At 43.3% G+C, this 16822-nt stretch overlaps 1 protein-coding gene across 1 annotated transcript in view; it reads right to left on the bottom strand.

Moving 5' to 3' along the window:
• Nucleotides 1-908: 908 nt before the first annotated feature.
• Nucleotides 909-16822, bottom strand: part of ITPKB (inositol-trisphosphate 3-kinase B) — an 86187-nt gene continuing 70273 nt past the window's right edge. Inside the window, exons 3-8 of the mRNA XM_081854153.1 lie at nt 15431-15530; nt 14331-14544; nt 10013-10217; nt 8066-8167; nt 4479-4550; nt 909-3271 (exon numbers count right to left, since the gene is read on the bottom strand). Of these exons, the coding sequence (XP_081710279.1) occupies nt 3056-3271; nt 4479-4550; nt 8066-8167; nt 10013-10217; nt 14331-14544; nt 15431-15530 (909 nt within the window). The 3' untranslated portion in view covers nt 909-3055. The remainder of the gene's footprint in view (nt 3272-4478; nt 4551-8065; nt 8168-10012; nt 10218-14330; nt 14545-15430; nt 15531-16822) is intronic.

Below are 16822 nucleotides of genomic sequence, written 5' to 3'. Positions count from 1 at the left end.
TGCAGCATGCAACACATTTCGAATTACTTCTGAAGAAAGGATTGCACTGGTAAAAGTCATTTCAGATATATCCTAGACAGGGTAAGGCAGAGAAAGAGCATGAAATTGACTCAATTACGTTCAACAGAAACAACATGACATGTTCCCTCTTAGGGGAATGCATTAGCTTCTGAGGAAGGAACAGTCCACACGTTTCTCTACTTGGTGAGCTGCAACAGGAAAATACAGGGAATACAAAGGGGAGATCAATTGCTCTTTAACAGCCTCTCCCTCCCCAACGTAGCACTGCATCTGAAACTGCTCCAAATAAAGAAAATGTATTATTTAAACATCCCTGAAAATGTTAGGTATTGCACCAGATAATTCCTTGAAAGGCAGGTTAACAAGACAACTTGTTTTCTCAAGATCTTAGCTGTCAGAAACTCGACTGACAATATCTGAGAGCAGGGGTGGGGAACCTTAGGCCTGGGGGTCCAGTGTGGCCCTCCGAGGCTCTGTCATTGGCCCTTGGCACTCCCCACAGGCCAAGGACCTCCCCAGGTCATGCCATTTACTGGAGCTGCTCCTCCACCTCCTTGCCTGTCTGGAATGTGTCCTCAAGCGACAATAATGTGCCTTGCTAAGAGCTACATCCATTGCTATGCCCACTTTTGAATCTGGAAAGCGTCCCCTACATTGTGGAAGGTTGCCCACAAGAGAATGTGGTCCTTGGGGTAAAACAAAGGTTCTCCCCCCCTGTCTCGAGAGGTTATGGCTTTAACTCGTCTTGCACAGCCAAAACACTAGTCCTGGTTTCTTCGTGAAGCTTCCATCTGCCACATTTTTCAGGATCAGATCTCCTCATACCAATTTTCCATTTAACTCAGTCTCTTTGGCTCTTAGGACAATGACAGAGAATCACAACAGCAGCCATTTTGTATGCCTTTATTTTGAGTTATTTGACTTACAGGCACTGTGCATAGGTGGAGTTTTATAACTCGGCAAGTTCTTCGTGTCATCGCTAATCCGGGAGAAATATGTGTTGGGAGAACTACCTCACAGCAAGAGTTCCAGTCTCCAGGGGGGCCTTAAGAGACATCTGGAGAAACAATTCACTTCTTTGAAAGCCACAAAGCAAGGAATCTTGTTTTACAAACAGGCTTAAAAAAATAAAAAATGTATATATAATAGAAGCAATTTAAAAGCTAAATACAAGTTTAAAAATGGTATAAACTTACACTGCTTCAAGGACTCGCTCCCTGCCCTCCACATACATGGGAAAAAAAATACGTTTTGAAAACTTAGCATTATTATTTAAAAGATTCCATGCATTAAGACTTAGTGTTCTAGGCAACTAAAAAAAGGAATGGCAATAAATAGAACTTTTTTAAAAAAAACCAAACCACTTTTCCATGACACTAATGCAACAGAAAGCAGTCCATAAGGCACTTCCACACAGGCTATTATTAAACAGCAAAGGAAACCTGAAGGGGAAAAGCAGCCAAACAAAGCAACTATTTACAACAGCACTGAAGGATGACAGATAGGGGCCTAGTGAGATACAAATGAAGGAATCCCCCAAGGAGTTTGCATCCTTGAAAAAGGAGCCAAGGGGCATCATCCCATCCTGCAAAACACACACACTTGTTGCAGCATTAGAACCAACTCGAGATAAGAAACTGCAGCCAGCGCATTGCAAGGGCAAACAGGGTTGCCACATGACTACTGGGAAGAGTGGAAGCAACGGGTTCTGGAAGCATCTGGGATGCATCGTGAACATGGAAAGGTTTAAGGATTTGTTGGTACTGACACCATCCAGAAAAAAACAACTCTGGAAAGTCTGTGACCTCTACTGAACAGTCCCCCTTCTCAAGGTTTCTGCAGCACTCGTGAATTCCTAGAGAGGGAAAAAGCAAATGTACTGTCATCCCCTCCTGACATCAGTAAATGCCGCCCTTTGAGATGTGAGTACTGGAATGTTTTGCAAGAGCACACCTGAGACGTTGCTTGCCACTTTAAAAGGGTCTGCAGTGTTAACAAAGAGAAACCTGAATGGCAGGTATAGCCCTTTGCAAGCCAGCCCTTCATCTGACAGGCTACTAGGTCACTCCAAGACAACTAAAGTCTTGGCAAAAGCAGGAAAACTGTGGACTCCCATCAGCCCCCAGCCAGCACAGCCAATGTTCGGGGATGATGGGGGTCGCAGTTCAGGAACCCCTGGCAGGGGTTAGAGCCCCTGGCTTAGAGCCAAGGGATCGGAACTTTTCTCGCCAGCAGTCCAAACCCAACCCCAGTAGACAAGTGGATGCACTATCAAATATAACCCTCAGGAGCAGACAGAGCTTTGCTATTCATTCAACTAACTACTCGGCGATTGCGCAGCTGCCGTATGCCAGCAAGAAATTGCTCGAATATATTGAAAAGTAGACTTGATATTAAGTTATTCCAACAAGCTCCTGTATGCAGATTAACTACACTGAGGTTAGTACATGTTAAAAGGCCGCTGTTCAAGAATACCAGTTATATTTCTCCAAGGACGTTCTTGTTAAGTTCTTGATTCCAAAGACTCCGAAACTTCTCAGGAGGAAAGAGCACCGATAATCCCAGCAAACTGCCTTTAAAATCAGCAGCCCAAGTAATGTACTAACTTTGGGCACTAGAGGGCAGCAGATAATTACAACTCAGTCTCTCCTTCGCTCTGCAGCTTTGAGCTACCGGTAGATAGAATTTAAGCAAGACTAGGGCACTGTCTTAATTCAACGGAGATGTATGAGAACTGTACAAGCCCTTACTGGTTAAACACAGATTGCATAAGAACTACCGAAGGGGGAATTTACACTATCCTTAACTGCTAAAGACTAAAAAGTCAATATTGGTATGCACTTCCATCGTCCCAAGCTTGGCTTCACGTCCAGCATTTGTTCTGGCATATATATAACTGCATATTTACACCTTAAATAAAAGGAGCTTCTAACTTTTAGAACTGGGAAGGAGAGGGTGGGCAGAAAGTGTCTTGTAGTGCAGTTCAGAAAGTCAGTTTGGGGGGCTGGCTTCTGAGTAGTGGCAGAGCTGGACTTCAATGCAGGTCTTCACTCTGAGACAACTCCGTTAGGATCTCGATGAGGTTCTCCAGCCCCCAAAGGTAGCCGTCCTCCCGATTCCCTTCTATCCAGGGCACGTTGTGCTGGAGGACCTCTCCCTCTGGCAGTGGGGTGGTTTTCCCAAAGTCAATCATCCAGACTTTGGCCTGTTCTTTCTTGTCGTGGATGAAGAGGAGGGAACTCCCAATTACCTGCGACAGGAAAAAATTAAAAGGGGATTATCACACAGGATTCGAAGGCAAGCGGTCAGCATTCGCCCAATACATTTTGGCACCTGAGGCAAAACACCGGCTGCCACCGCCACAATGGAGAAGCAGTTTCCAAAGCTCCCTTCCCACCCAGGCTTAGCGAAAGGAGCCCTCACCTAGCCTCACCAGCTTGCTAGTCTGGCGGGGTGGATCAGAAAACCGTAGTTTTCGCTCCATAAGATGCACCTGACCATAAGACGCACCTAGTTTTTATGTGGTTTGCTTCCGAGGTGGCAGTGGGGCGCTTGATGCAGCGCCACCTCTTCTGTTTCTGCCACCTGAGGCAGCTGCCTCCCCCTGCTTCATGGCTGGGCCGGCTTTGGTCTAAAGGCAGAACTTGGCATTCTATGGTGTTGGGCCTGCTGTGTCTATAGCACTCTTGAGGTTATATGAAAACAAGGCTGCTAGCTCTCAAGGTCACGGGGAAGTTAAAACATGCAATGTGAGAGGAGTAGAAACTCTCTTTGACAATTAAAAAAAAAAAAGCAGTTGTTGAATATCCGCTCTCCCAAGTCGCAAACCCAGTTAAAAATTCAATTTTTAAGCAGCAGTTTTAGGAGAGTTAAAATAAGTTCTGCCACCCAGTGCCAGCCTAAAACCGAAAGGCCTGAATCTCCAGGGATAAGAAGCTCCCCAAATGCACTGGGGGCGAAATCCCCTCTCTTTCTGTCAGTCAGGGAGAGAACCTGGTCACTTCTCACATTTATTCAGACTTTCAGGACCAAATGACACACAGGACTCTTCATCACATAAATGGCAGCCGGGGTGGGGGGGGGGCAAGCCAGATTGGGAATATAATGGGGGGGTGAGAGGGGGTTTCCTCCCTTCAACCCCAGCGCTGATCAAAATCGGGGGCCCTGCACTTGCTATTCACACTGGGAGCATTCTACTTAGTGTGAATACCAGGGGGTTGGGTAGGAGTGATTCTGATCAGGGCTGCAGTATGTTCCCCCTGCATTATGGTCCCCATATAGTTTGCCACCCCACCCCCCATGAACATCAAATTATTGAATATCAAATAGTGATGCAATTCCAAAGCTTGTGGAAAGATTCTAGTCCGCTAACTTGTTTAGGTAAACCGAACTTTGCTTTGACCAGAGTTCTAACCTTATTAAAAAAAGAGATCATAGAAAGGCGGTTTAGTTTTTACCTCGTGGCCCCTGAAGAATGGTGACAATTCCAAGGTATCACGGATTCCCTTCAACCGGTTAAGGTAGCCGTTCTGTAGTGGCAAGAACAGAACATTTTTAAGAGCTTTGAAAATACTTCTGAAGCACCCAGTTTCTGAGCGTTGACCTTGCTTAGCAAGAGGCTGCACATTCCTCACATAGTTTGAACGGAAGGAGTTGCAATTTGTTTTGCGCGCGCGCACACACACACACACACACACTGCCTGTAAGCTAAATAACCGCTCCTGTATCAGGACTGCAAGCTGGGTGAGCTGCACTTCCAAGCAGCCAGCACAGACTTCCCAGCGCTTTACACCGCTGCCAGCTATCGAGAGAACCTTGTTCCTTTGCCCTTCTCAGTAACTGGCTGAATAAGAGCAGCTGGGGCCCAGAAATGGAAACAAGAAGAATTACTGACGAAAAAAGAATGGCAGATGAAATTAATGGACTATGCAGAATTAGATAAGATGACAGGAAGACTTCGAAACCTGCAGGACCAGAGATTCTCAGAGGAGTGGAGTAAATATGTGAATTATTTGAAAAGCAATTGTAATCAACAGATTACACTAGTAGGATTACAAGAAGTTTTGCAAGGAGGAATATATTGCAAGGAAGGTTATGAAGAGAGTTATTAGTTAAGATAATGAAAAGTAATAGTGAAATTAAGAAATGTAAATTAAGTGAAAAAGATTGGAAAATTTTCAGATGTGGTTGATGGAAGTCAAAATGTATAAGATATGAAATTGTGTTAAATGATTGTTGAAAATGATGTTAAAATTATATCTATATATCTATATATCTATATGAGCAGCTGGGTGGGGAGGTGAAAAGTTTTCAAGGCTGTAGCAGTAAAAAAAAGAAAAAAGTAAAGTAAAACACAAGCAGGGTCCAGAACCAGCAAAATGACATGCTATCATGAAATACAGCACTGGTGTTCAGCTACTGGGTCCCGGCCTGATCTGAGATGGGCCACAACAGCAGCAACCTTACCAACACATGCTTAAATATTAAAAGAGTCTCCAAATGCTTGTTTTGCATTGAAAGTGGGTCCTGGGTCTGCAAACAGTGGAATACTACTGTGCTTCAGCATATACACGTGCACCCTCTTTTGGAAGTGGCTGAGGCTACAGGGCAGGATTAAAAAGGCAAGCAGGAGGGCAGGCAGACCCAGACACTACCCTGCACCTTCCCACAAATGTGGCAATCTCTCCTGCCTGCGTTACAGGTTGGTCACCCATGACTGAAGACCAGGGGGCTCTCCAGATGTTCCTTTTCTCTGACCACTGGCCACGCCGGCTGGGGCCGATGGGAGCAACTAGCTGGTGTGTCACAGGTTCTCCCAACCACGACGTAAGGAGTCATGTTCACGAGAACCATTTCACTTTTAATTTTTTTTCAGACCTTCCCGGACTGCAAGCAAAATGATTCACATAGCAGAACGGCTCGGCAGTGAGCAACGTACCAGCTTTGTTCACTGGCTCCAGAAGAAGCCCCCATTAACTACCATCCATTGTAAACTGCAAACTTGCAATGGGTAAAGAGCCAGGTTCGGAGATGCTAGTCTGAGACTGTACACAGTGGGATCTAAAATTGAGCTCACTTGCCCAATTGGGTGGTTTGCAGCCTCCTTATCTAATAGGAGGCTGGGAGAGAGAGGTGGAGCTGTACGTCACCTGCATATTGAAGGCATTTAGTTCAGACCTTATTACAACTTTTCCCATTGGTTTCATGTAGCTGCTAAAATCAGGACAAGATGAGACACTCCAATGGCTAATCAGAAGTCCTCTAGCTTCACTTTCTTGGTCTTGCACTTCAGAAAGGACTGGCACCACCATTATCCTGGACTTTCCAGGTCTGTTCCTGGCATGACAACCCAGACGGACACGGTACTCAACAATACTGAAATCTACTGATGAGGTCAAGGGAAGCCAACAGGGTTGCAGTACCTCCCGCTACTTCCTGGCGTCAGGTCACCCACCAGGGCGACTTGGTGCAAAATATTTAGAGCTATTTCACCAAGCGACAGGGTAGGGTGTGTGTGCGGGATCAACTCTTTAGGAAAGTTGATGAGATTCCCAGCCCTTGGCTTCCAGGAAATAAAAAGATGGGGAGCTTCAGCGCAGTTTCCAGGTATGCAAAACCCTGCAGTTTACTTGGAAGGGTTGCCATTTCCCTCAAATCGCAAGATGCACCCACCTTTCCTCCTCCCTCAGCAACGGCATTGTTCCAGGGTTCAGTAATGGTGCAGGGTTGCTCACTGCAAGCTAAAAGGCCTCCTCCTGCATGTATTTGTGATCTTTTCAGTTTGCAAAGGGTAGTTGCATTTCATTTGTAACTAGAAATTTATGAGTAATCCCATAAAATTATGTGAGATGGATACACCTATCATTCTTTCCTCGTCCCCTGACAGGCTTCTTTAAACAGTTTGCTTGCCCCTTCAAGCTCCAGCCACCACCACAGAGGAAGATTTGTCAAATGTTACAGGAGGTGCCCACCTCTGGACCAAAAAGCAGTAGACAGATCGAGGGAGAGCAGCAGGACTGTAGTTTCCTTGTTCCTCGTAGTGAAATAGAAGAGGTTTTGTAACCATGTTTGAACATTGGAGCTCTCTCCATTATGCCTTGAAGGAAAGATGCCTTCAGCTGTCAGGAAAGCCACTAAGAATGGGTCACTACCAGGGCCGGATTTAGGTTTGATGAGGCCCTAAGCTACTGAAGGTAACGGGGCCCTTTATATGTCCAGCTGTCCTTTGTCAACAACAAATTGTCACTGTTTTTTGTGTTGAATATATGCTATATGGTAATTTATGGACCTAATAGGTATCCAAAGCCATTTGCACATAACAAAATATGTATTTTATCAAAATAATCATTAATTCAAATACAATTAAGAAGAAGTATATTAATAGTGAAATAATTGCACAACACAAAACACTGTTGCTGTATGTAGATTTTATTTGATTTGTTTTTTATCTTATATTTTGAAAATATACATCCAGGTTTTTTTCCCTTTAATTTTTTGGGGGCCCCCAAGAGAGTGGGGCCCTAGTTTGTTTAGCTGATAAATAAATACGGAAATGGTCACTACTGCACTCATAGACCCACTTGTGCTGCCAACCAGGCACCATAAACTTCCAACTATCTGTTTAAACTTTGTGTGTATGTGAGAGTGCGAGAGAGAGAGACAGACAGATAGACAGAGAGAAGGACAACAGTTCTTGCCTGTTTCCCCTGACATGACCCAGAGCCAGTCCAGGACTCTTTCCTTCATCAAAGTGCTTAGCAAAGAAGATGAAGCTGTCAAGGGTGTAGGCCTGATAGGTGGGCCTCATAAAAAACACCTTTCTACTTCCCTAGCATTCAAGGAATCCCATTTTCAGTGTTCCATTACTGACAGGATTTGGACCAGCTTAACCAAGAATCTGAACTAGTTAAGATATTGTGCATCTTGTGGATGCGTAACATAAACTGCCGAGGAAAGAGAGCAGGTTTCACATTAGCATGTATCTGTGGATATTAAAGAAACCTGGGGTACTAAACTAATAAGGAAACCAGCTGCAGCAACTCACCAGAACGTTACGATTTCCTTTTGTAAATTCTCTGAAGGCCTCCATGACTTGTTCCTTTGTCCTGGTCTTCTTGAAATCCCTGTTCACGGTGCCATCTTCCTTCTGCAAAAAGCAATGACAAAATCCAAGGCTATTACTCAGAAGAATGCATTTGTGTCAACAGACAGCTTTGCCGTTCATTAAACAGGATGCGGAATAACCTACAACAGGGCAAAGGTACAAGATGGCCATCGTTTAAATAACAGCCATGGGGTGGGGGTTGAATGACTTGCAGACTGTCCAGAGAAGACTTGAGAATGGTTTTATTTGGGGTGGTTGGGGGTATTTGCAGATTTTGAACACAATACATTATTCTTTCTTCAGCCATGGAAATTACAGGAAGGGATCTGCATTGCCAAATCCAGTCCTTTGTCCCACATGTGAAATGGTTTGCAAGTATAAAGCTCTGTGCTATACAGAGGTTGATGATCAATTCATCTCAGGCATGAACCTTTCCCAGCACTACTAACCAAACTCCTTGAAATCCACAGGGTTTGCAAACACCTCTAAACATATAAATTAGCCCACATCTTTTAGTATTCTGCAATGAGGAGTCTACAGTAATTCAAAGCAGAATGGAGTACCTTGGAAGGTTTCTAAGCAGAGGTTGGAATCTTTAGCTGTGATTCCTGCATTGCAGAGGTTTGGACTAATGTCCCTTAGGGACCTTTCCCAACCCTACAATTCTATAAGCCAGCACAATTCAAGTACTAATTTGAGCAAGTCCATGTGGTTTGTTTAGATTCAGATGGAATGAAGACACAGCACCCTTTTGCACCCATGGTTCTCATTTCAGCACATGTTCAGAACCTGAAATCCATGAATACACACTGTAGTGCCAGGGGACAATTTAACAATATCTTTTTTAAAAAAACAACAACAACTTGTGCAGTGTGGAATCAGACAGCTATTTACTGCTTTGTGGCTGCTTTAAGACTTCCTGTCTGGCAGCCTAGCTGTGTTGAGAGCTGGTATCTGAAGCCTCCAGCCACGGACTCAGCTGAAAGTCGCAAAAGGGTGCTATGTTTTCATTCCAATTCATTTCTCCTGCTTCCCCAGATACCCAAGCAGCTGTGAGAGTGTGGTAATGCCTGCGGCCTCCAGCCATGGGGTGAGCCATGCACCACCAAGCTCCCATAACTGCTCGGATATCCGGAGAATGCTGTAGGGCTAGAGGCTACAGGAAAACCGAGCCTCAAAACAGAACTGGCCACTTGCATCCAAACAGAACTTCTTAAGGCTTTTTCTTTTCTTTTTTCTTTTTTTCGGCTGGCACACAACCTTCTGCTTCTTCTGTTCACGAGTTTGCTCACTTCCATCGGCAAAGCAACCTGCCTAAAGAATAACTTTGCAACCTTACATAAACCAACGTGGCAAAGCTCCATGCATGCATAATATTTATTTATTGGCTGATAGCAATTAAAATGTCAGGCAGCAGGAACTATGGCAGGTGCCTTCTATCTTTGTTCACCTATCTGTATCTACTTATGTTGTTATACAGAGGGAGGAGAACGGGTTATGCCTCAATAAAGAGATTACAGGATTTTCATTTTTAAAAATTTAATTTATACACCATTTTATATATTTAAAGTATACCTCTATTCAGTGTACAAAAATGTGACTCACAGCTCTTTCTTCTACAAGAGACCTCCCATGCACTCTCTACAACGCACATTCAAAGACTGCCATTTCAGCTTGACAGTGAAAGACCTTGTTTGACCTTGGTGGAACTAGAACTTCATTACAATGCACTCTGCAAAAGTGCTTAAACATCTAGTTTAGCTGCGGGTTCAGTTGCAGTATATCGGGAACTCTATTGACAAAGGAAGAACTCCTGACAAGCACCTTTCTCAGAAAATATTCCACCTATTATCTCTGTTATGCACCAGATAGATTCGAAACCCTCACCTTGATTCCTTCAATCCTGAATCCGAGAGTCGCTGTAGAACTTATTGTTTCCCTCCACTGCATGTATCGGGGCTTGGTTACGGCACGCTGGGCGTTCTCCTCCTCAGTCGGAGCCTCCGGATCGACTTCAATCATCTTTTGATACATGTCCTTCCGTAGGCTTGGCTTCTTCCTGGCCTTTGTTAGTTCTTCCTCCAAGTAGGTTCTGCAGAGAGGACACTAAGTGTGACTTTCACAATCTTCGGAAACTTATCTATCACAGCCAACTGTGGGGGGCAAGTTTTCGGCCTCCCTCATATTTTGATCCTCTAAGATTCCCAGAAACCTGAAAACGAGGTCAGAAACCTTCCACGTACTGCTACTTAATCTCCTACCAAGACACAGTGGTAGAAACTTGCAACTAACCAGGGCAAAACACCCTAAAAAGAGCAATATCTGGAATGGAAATACATGTGTCGATTTAAGCTAAGAACTTAAGAGCAGTCTCTGCCCTGGATCAGGCCAAAGGCTGACCTAGTAGTGCACTGCTCAAACACTTTATATTCTGGAAACCAAACACATGTGTTTAACAACATTTATGGAAGGTGCCCATGAATAAAGATCACAGCCTTCTCTTTCAAACAGCATGTGGTAAGGCAACCATGAAAGGATAAAATAATTGCACGAGAAGGCCATAAATTATACAGGTGGGTAGTTCTCATGAGCAGTTTGAAATTCAGCATCCTTTCCAGATATAAGGGACACCTGGAATTGTGAATCACTCAGAGGGCATTAATTTGGCAGTATTAATATTGATCACCATCCCCCATTATGATGATAAAAGTAATGAGTGAGCCACTCTGTGCATCCATTGCCTTCGTCAAATGCCGGGATCCTACTGATTTTTAATTCCATTTGTGATGGGGGGAAAAGGATTCAGAAAAGACACTTTTCCTAAGCATGTCTTCCCCATCTGCCCACTAGAGGTCTCTGCTTTCTATTAGTAACAGCTGCTTGAAATGGCACTAGTCGGGGCACTCTTGGGTCAGCAAAATTTATGCCAGTCACCCTGCAGCGCTTCCTCAAGTTACTTTTTTGCTGCCCCTAACAAGCCTAAATGTTAAGTTCCTGATTCCAATAATGTCTAGAGATAAGGCTGACTACAGATTTGTAGTCAGTAAATTTGGGAGCCAAACGCATATCCAGACTTTAATCCAAATCTGCTCCCAGCCATGAAAGTTACTAAGCACTTTGCAGCAGGTTTTGTGTCTCGGAAGAAGGGGAAGGCCGAACGGTTGCCTGTAGGCCTTCCGAACAAGAGGAGTGTCAGATGTAAAACCATATTCCAAATCAAAACAAAACAAATTCCTTCCAGTAGCACCTTAAAGACCAACTAAGTCAGTTCTTGGTATGAGCTTTCGTGTGCATGCACACTTCTTCAGATACACTGAAACAGAAGTTTCCAGACCCTTCTATATAGTGAGAAGGTGGGGAGGGGTATTACTCAGAAGGGTGGTGGGAATGGGTGATTGGCAGATAGCTGTGATGAGCCTGTTGACGACTCTTAATGACTGCAATAGGTCTTACAGGAAAAAGCCTTGGATTCTTATCTCATTATACATGACAAAGCCATTTTTCACCTTTTCACCCCCAGCTTTTTCCTGTAAGACCTATTGCAGTCGTTAAGAGTCGTCAACAGGCTCATCACAGCTATCTGCCAATCACCCATTCCCACCACCCTTCTGAGTAATACCCCTCCCCACCTTCTCACTATATAGAAGGGTCTGGAAACTTCTGTTTCAGTGTATCTGAAGAAGTGTGCATGCACACGAAAGCTCATACCAAGAACTGACTTAGTTGGTCTTTAAGGTGCTACTGGAAGGAATTTGTTTTGTTTTGACTATGGCAGACCAACACGGCTACCTATCTGTAACATATTCCAAATGTTTCATACAAGCCAGAGGCGAGTGTAGTGGGCAAGGCTGGATAAGACCCTAAAATTAGATGTATACATGGGTGCCTCCATGTATATATCTAATTTAAAATATAAACAACAATAAACCATAAAATAAAATTGCATTTTTTGAAATGAAACAAAACCTGCAATAAGATAGAAAATAATGTGGTGGGTTTTTTTGTATACTTCCATCTTATATTTGAAAAAAACTCCCCTTTTTCTAATTGCAAAGTCTTTGATCAGTTCCTCAAAACTAATCTTACATAACACATCTGCTTCTATACTTAGTAGAGATAAGGCATCCAAACCTGTTGTTCTGTTGGGCTTTTTAATATCTGAGAAAACTGAGAAAATGAACACTCAGCTGAGCAATTTGTGAGCATTAATGTTAAAAACCCGGCAACCAATATTTGAAATAAAATTCCAAAGCTGACTCGGTTCTTCTCAGCATTCCACGTGCCACACGACAGAGCTTATCCAGTATATATAACGAGAGGCTATATTCCTCTGAATACTAGCCAGAGTTATCACCAACAGGTGTAATCTCCAGTTCCAGATCATCCCCTCTTCCCTCCACAATATACCACGTCATTGAAATTTGGCATAAACTGAAGTAGTCCGTGAAATCTTATGTCATGGATTGGATAGGGAGCCTCTCAATCTAATCCTGGGGACTCTCCTAGGCCCTCCCTGTCCCCAGGTCACATCCCTCATTGACACTATGCTCTCAACTGCTAGACTCTGTCCTTGACCAGTATTTGTCTGAATGGAGAATTGTGTGCATGTGAAGGCAGCCCTGTATAGGGAAGTTTTTAATGCTTGATGTTTTATTATGTTTTTATATTTGTTCGAAGCCGTCCAAAGTGGCTGGGGCAACCCAGACAAATGGGTGGCATATTATTATTATTATTGCCTCTGGCATCACGCATTTCCTGCCATAATAATCTTGTCCGACTCTTTGCTGCTGTTTGTATATTGAAAGGGTATCCTTTGTACCATTAATGAAGCATTTTGGCTCCAGTTTGAATTAGTTGGCCAAGGGTTCTCAAAAAGAATTCAAGTTTCTGTACAGTTGCCACCAGTTTTGAAGTACTCTTGTATAGCAGACCTACAAGTTGCTTCTAGGTCAAACAAACTCCGAGGCAAAAATCTTCCGCTATCTCCTTGAACCAGGATGTACTTTTTTGGGGAAAAAGTACTCGTTAACCCAGCTTAGAATGTTTTTCCATTTGTTCATGCAGTTAATTTGAACTTTGCTTTCCCTCAGCGCAAACAGATTCCAAGCCAAACAGAGCAAACAGCATTTTTCCTCACAACGAGTAAACTCACGATGACACCGGACAGTGAATTTCTTTATCCTGGAAAGGGGGCTGGGAAGAGGGTGGCTCAGTATCTAAACTGCCACTTCAGATAAGTTTATCCAGATATGCGGCTCACTGAAGACATTTTCTTCACAGGTAAACATCAAGACTTTCATTTTAATCTCCCACACTTAAATTAATTTTTAATAATAATAATAATCAGGAGACCCCTTTTGCATTTTGTCATGGTAATGTTCAGGAGGAATTTGAGACTGAATGGCAGAATTATACATTTAAGCTTATGAAAATAACCTGACAGACATGATATAGCCCAGCTTATCAGGAATTCCCACAGCCAACCTGGTTTAAATAACATCGGGTGAGGACTGCACAGTATACACCCTCTGTTGCAATTTACAGCTTACCCACATAACACTATTCAACTGAAAAGTACGGTCTTCTAAGGACATCTTTATTACTATACTTACCTTTGAGTCAAAAGGCCTATAAGACAGAGCAAGCCCTGCCATTAGGGAAAGTTATTTCATTTATTACTTTTGTATTTTTACTGACAACTAGTGGGAGAGGTACTTGTGGGATTTTCTGCCTCAAATGCCAAAACAATATCGCGGTATCGTGCATTTTGACTTGGTGCGGAGACAGGGTGTCCTAAGCTGATCTGCCCTCAGGCGGCAAAATGCAATGGAACAGTCCTGCCTATATCTGTGCTAAGCTTGGCTTAGTAGTCAGATCTGCACCATTTTTTAGGAAAAATATGAAGTACGTGGGGTTGGTTTCAAAGTGATACAGCAATATAAAACCAGCCTTTCTTGATACCTGAAATCCATCCACCCAAATGGCTGGGAAAAGGCTTCACCCTTAGAGCCTAGCTCTAAGGCTGTGTGGCTGCCATCTTCCAAGTAAATGCAGTAACAGAAATGTGTGGCATGATGACCTCATGCTCAGCATTTTCCTGCCTCCCGTGGGGGAGCAGAAAGGCATTAGGCACTGCAAGATGAAATCGTGCTTCTGTTGTTACTGGATAAAGCTGGGGAAGAGGCAGCTACCAAGAAAAACTGACCTGACTCCCATCTTGCAATCCATGACACAGGGAGAGTCAAAGTCAGCCAGGAGATCTTCCATCTGATTGTAACGCTCCCCATCCTTCACTATGTCCCCATGGTAGGCAGGAACATACGGCTTAAGGACATCATTCATCAAGCGGTCCAAGCAGCGCTGTTCAGACTCGCAGTGCTTCTTCAGTATCCTCCCATTAGCTGCAGCTTTGAAGCTACCTGAGAAACAGAACAAAAAGCAAAGGATAACACTGAGTTTTCCACTGGGTACGGAAAAGGTTTCACACAGGTTTCACTTGTTCCCTGCCTCTAACAAAATGGTTAGTGCATCAAAATGGTGCAGTGGCATCAAATAGTATTTCCAGGCACAACGCAGTCATGTTTACTTCAAAAAAGATCCTAGTTAGCAACTCCAGATCATTCAGGGGCACATGTTCAAAAGGGTGAGGTGCTAGAAGATGCTCAGATACGCAAGGGAGTGCTAATACATAATGGAAAACTTTCAGGTTATCTTTAGTGTACCCTTAAACATCAGGCTGAAAGGCTAGGCAACTGGAAAGCCTGGAAAACAGCAGCGAAGTCTGGTTCCTAGGTTAAAACTCTAGGTGAATTTCTCCATTCTAAGGCCAACTCAACAATGGAATAAGCCTCCTTGAGGGTTTTCAAGGCAAGGTTGACAACCATCTGCCAGGGATATATAGTCAGGCTATTCTGAATAAGAGAAGAGTGTTGGCCTGGACTGGATCCCAACAGATTTCAAACACTGTTTGTTTCGGAGCAAAGACTTGCTCTGGTGAGGACATCAGAGCATTTTGATGGCAGAAGTTATGTGCCCTTTTTCTGTGGCTCAGACATTAGCATTCATCCTTGGGCCATCTATTACAGGTGCCACATATTTCCCGAGGTTTGTACACACCCTAGCATTTGGCTCAAGCCACCCCCGTAGAGACGACCCAGCGCAAGCACTTATGTTTCAATTTCCAGAAACAATTTGCATTAAGGTAGCTAATTATCTTAATCCACCAAGAGACTTCCGAAACACTTTCTCTTTCTCAGGCGGGAGTTTCCCTTTGAGATTACACAGCACAACCTAAATCTTCTGTACCTGCGTGCCCTGCTAGCTGGATCCAGGGATATTTCTTCTTGAAGGACATGACGAAAGGAGACCAGTGCACCATGTTCTTGATCTTCCGCCATGACTTGCTCTAGAAAGGGTGAAAAACAATTAAGTATGGTTGACACAAACTGTAATCCCAGTAATATCTGACCTAGGGACTGTGGTTAAATGTGAAAGGGGAAACACTGGTGAAGAACAAGCTGAGGCAGGAAACTAAGTCTATGTTACAATAAGCAGCTAAATAATCCAAGGATTGACCAATCATCTGTTGTGTGCCCCACCTTTGAAGCTATATACAGAGGGTCAGTCGTTCACAAATTTGTTATATACGTACACACTCATTCAACTTCCTGTTCCTGTGTGAATTTACAGAGATGAGAGAGAGAGAGAGAACGAACAGCTTGCTTCAAAAAGAAAAGGACACCGTCCTATTAATACAAGAAGTGGGGAGGGACACTGAAGAGTGTTCACCTCTTCCTCTGCAGGCAAGAACTGAATTACTGTGCACACGCCCTTGAGAAATTCTCTGCCCTTTTGTATTTGACATTTGTTTTTGCCATGTCCCTGAATCCAGGAACCTATTTTTGTTCTCCTGAGAAAGACATCTGCTTTTGCCATTAGTTCTGAGTACATGAATGTCACTTTGACCAGAGGAAGTACTACCCACAATGATAACAATTTCACCTTTGATTAAGTGTGTCTCTCATGTGTGCACATGAGCCCAATTTGGGGTACGGTGGGGTGGGGAGAGGCAGAATAGGGCTATGTGCTGCATGAAGAAGTACTTTCTTTTATCTCTCTCAAATCTTTCAATATCACCTTCATTGGATGTCCACAAGTTCGAGTGTTAATGGACAGGGAGAAAAAGCATTTCCTTGGTAACAGAAAACAGGAATAAAAAATAAATAAAGTTTTAAATTATACTCCTCTGATTGCGGATGACGACTATCAGTTACACAATAAGAGAGACATATAGTTCAAACTTGGAAGGATAAAAAATACCCACCATTCATTTCTCAAGAGGCTGAACATCTTACTGCCCTTGCTACATTTGAACATATATCTTGTAATCATCAATCAATCTCTTCTGGATATCTATTTGGACATATGGACTCTGCATGTTTGAATTAGGATTGATGGATTATTCTTACTGTTAGTGTGAGCTGACGTCGTTTCTTTCTTTTTTCTTTCTGTTATATTTGCAACAAAACATATATTTAAAAAGAAACTAGACAGTCTTAATATTAACAAAAGTTGCAATTAATTTTAGGTGGTGTGTAACGGTTCCTTGCAACCATAAAAGGTGCATGCCCAAGATATTTTTAACTGATTAGCTTTTTCTGTCCTAATTTTAGCAAGATGAAGAGTAAAAGGGCAGAT

Source organism: Podarcis erhardii (genome assembly GCF_964252035.2).
Source record: "Podarcis erhardii genome assembly, chromosome: 3".
NCBI classification, from domain to species: domain Eukaryota; kingdom Metazoa; phylum Chordata; class Lepidosauria; order Squamata; family Lacertidae; genus Podarcis; species Podarcis erhardii.
Note: the sequence above shows the minus strand (reverse complement) of the source record. Positions and strands in the feature narration are given on the sequence as shown.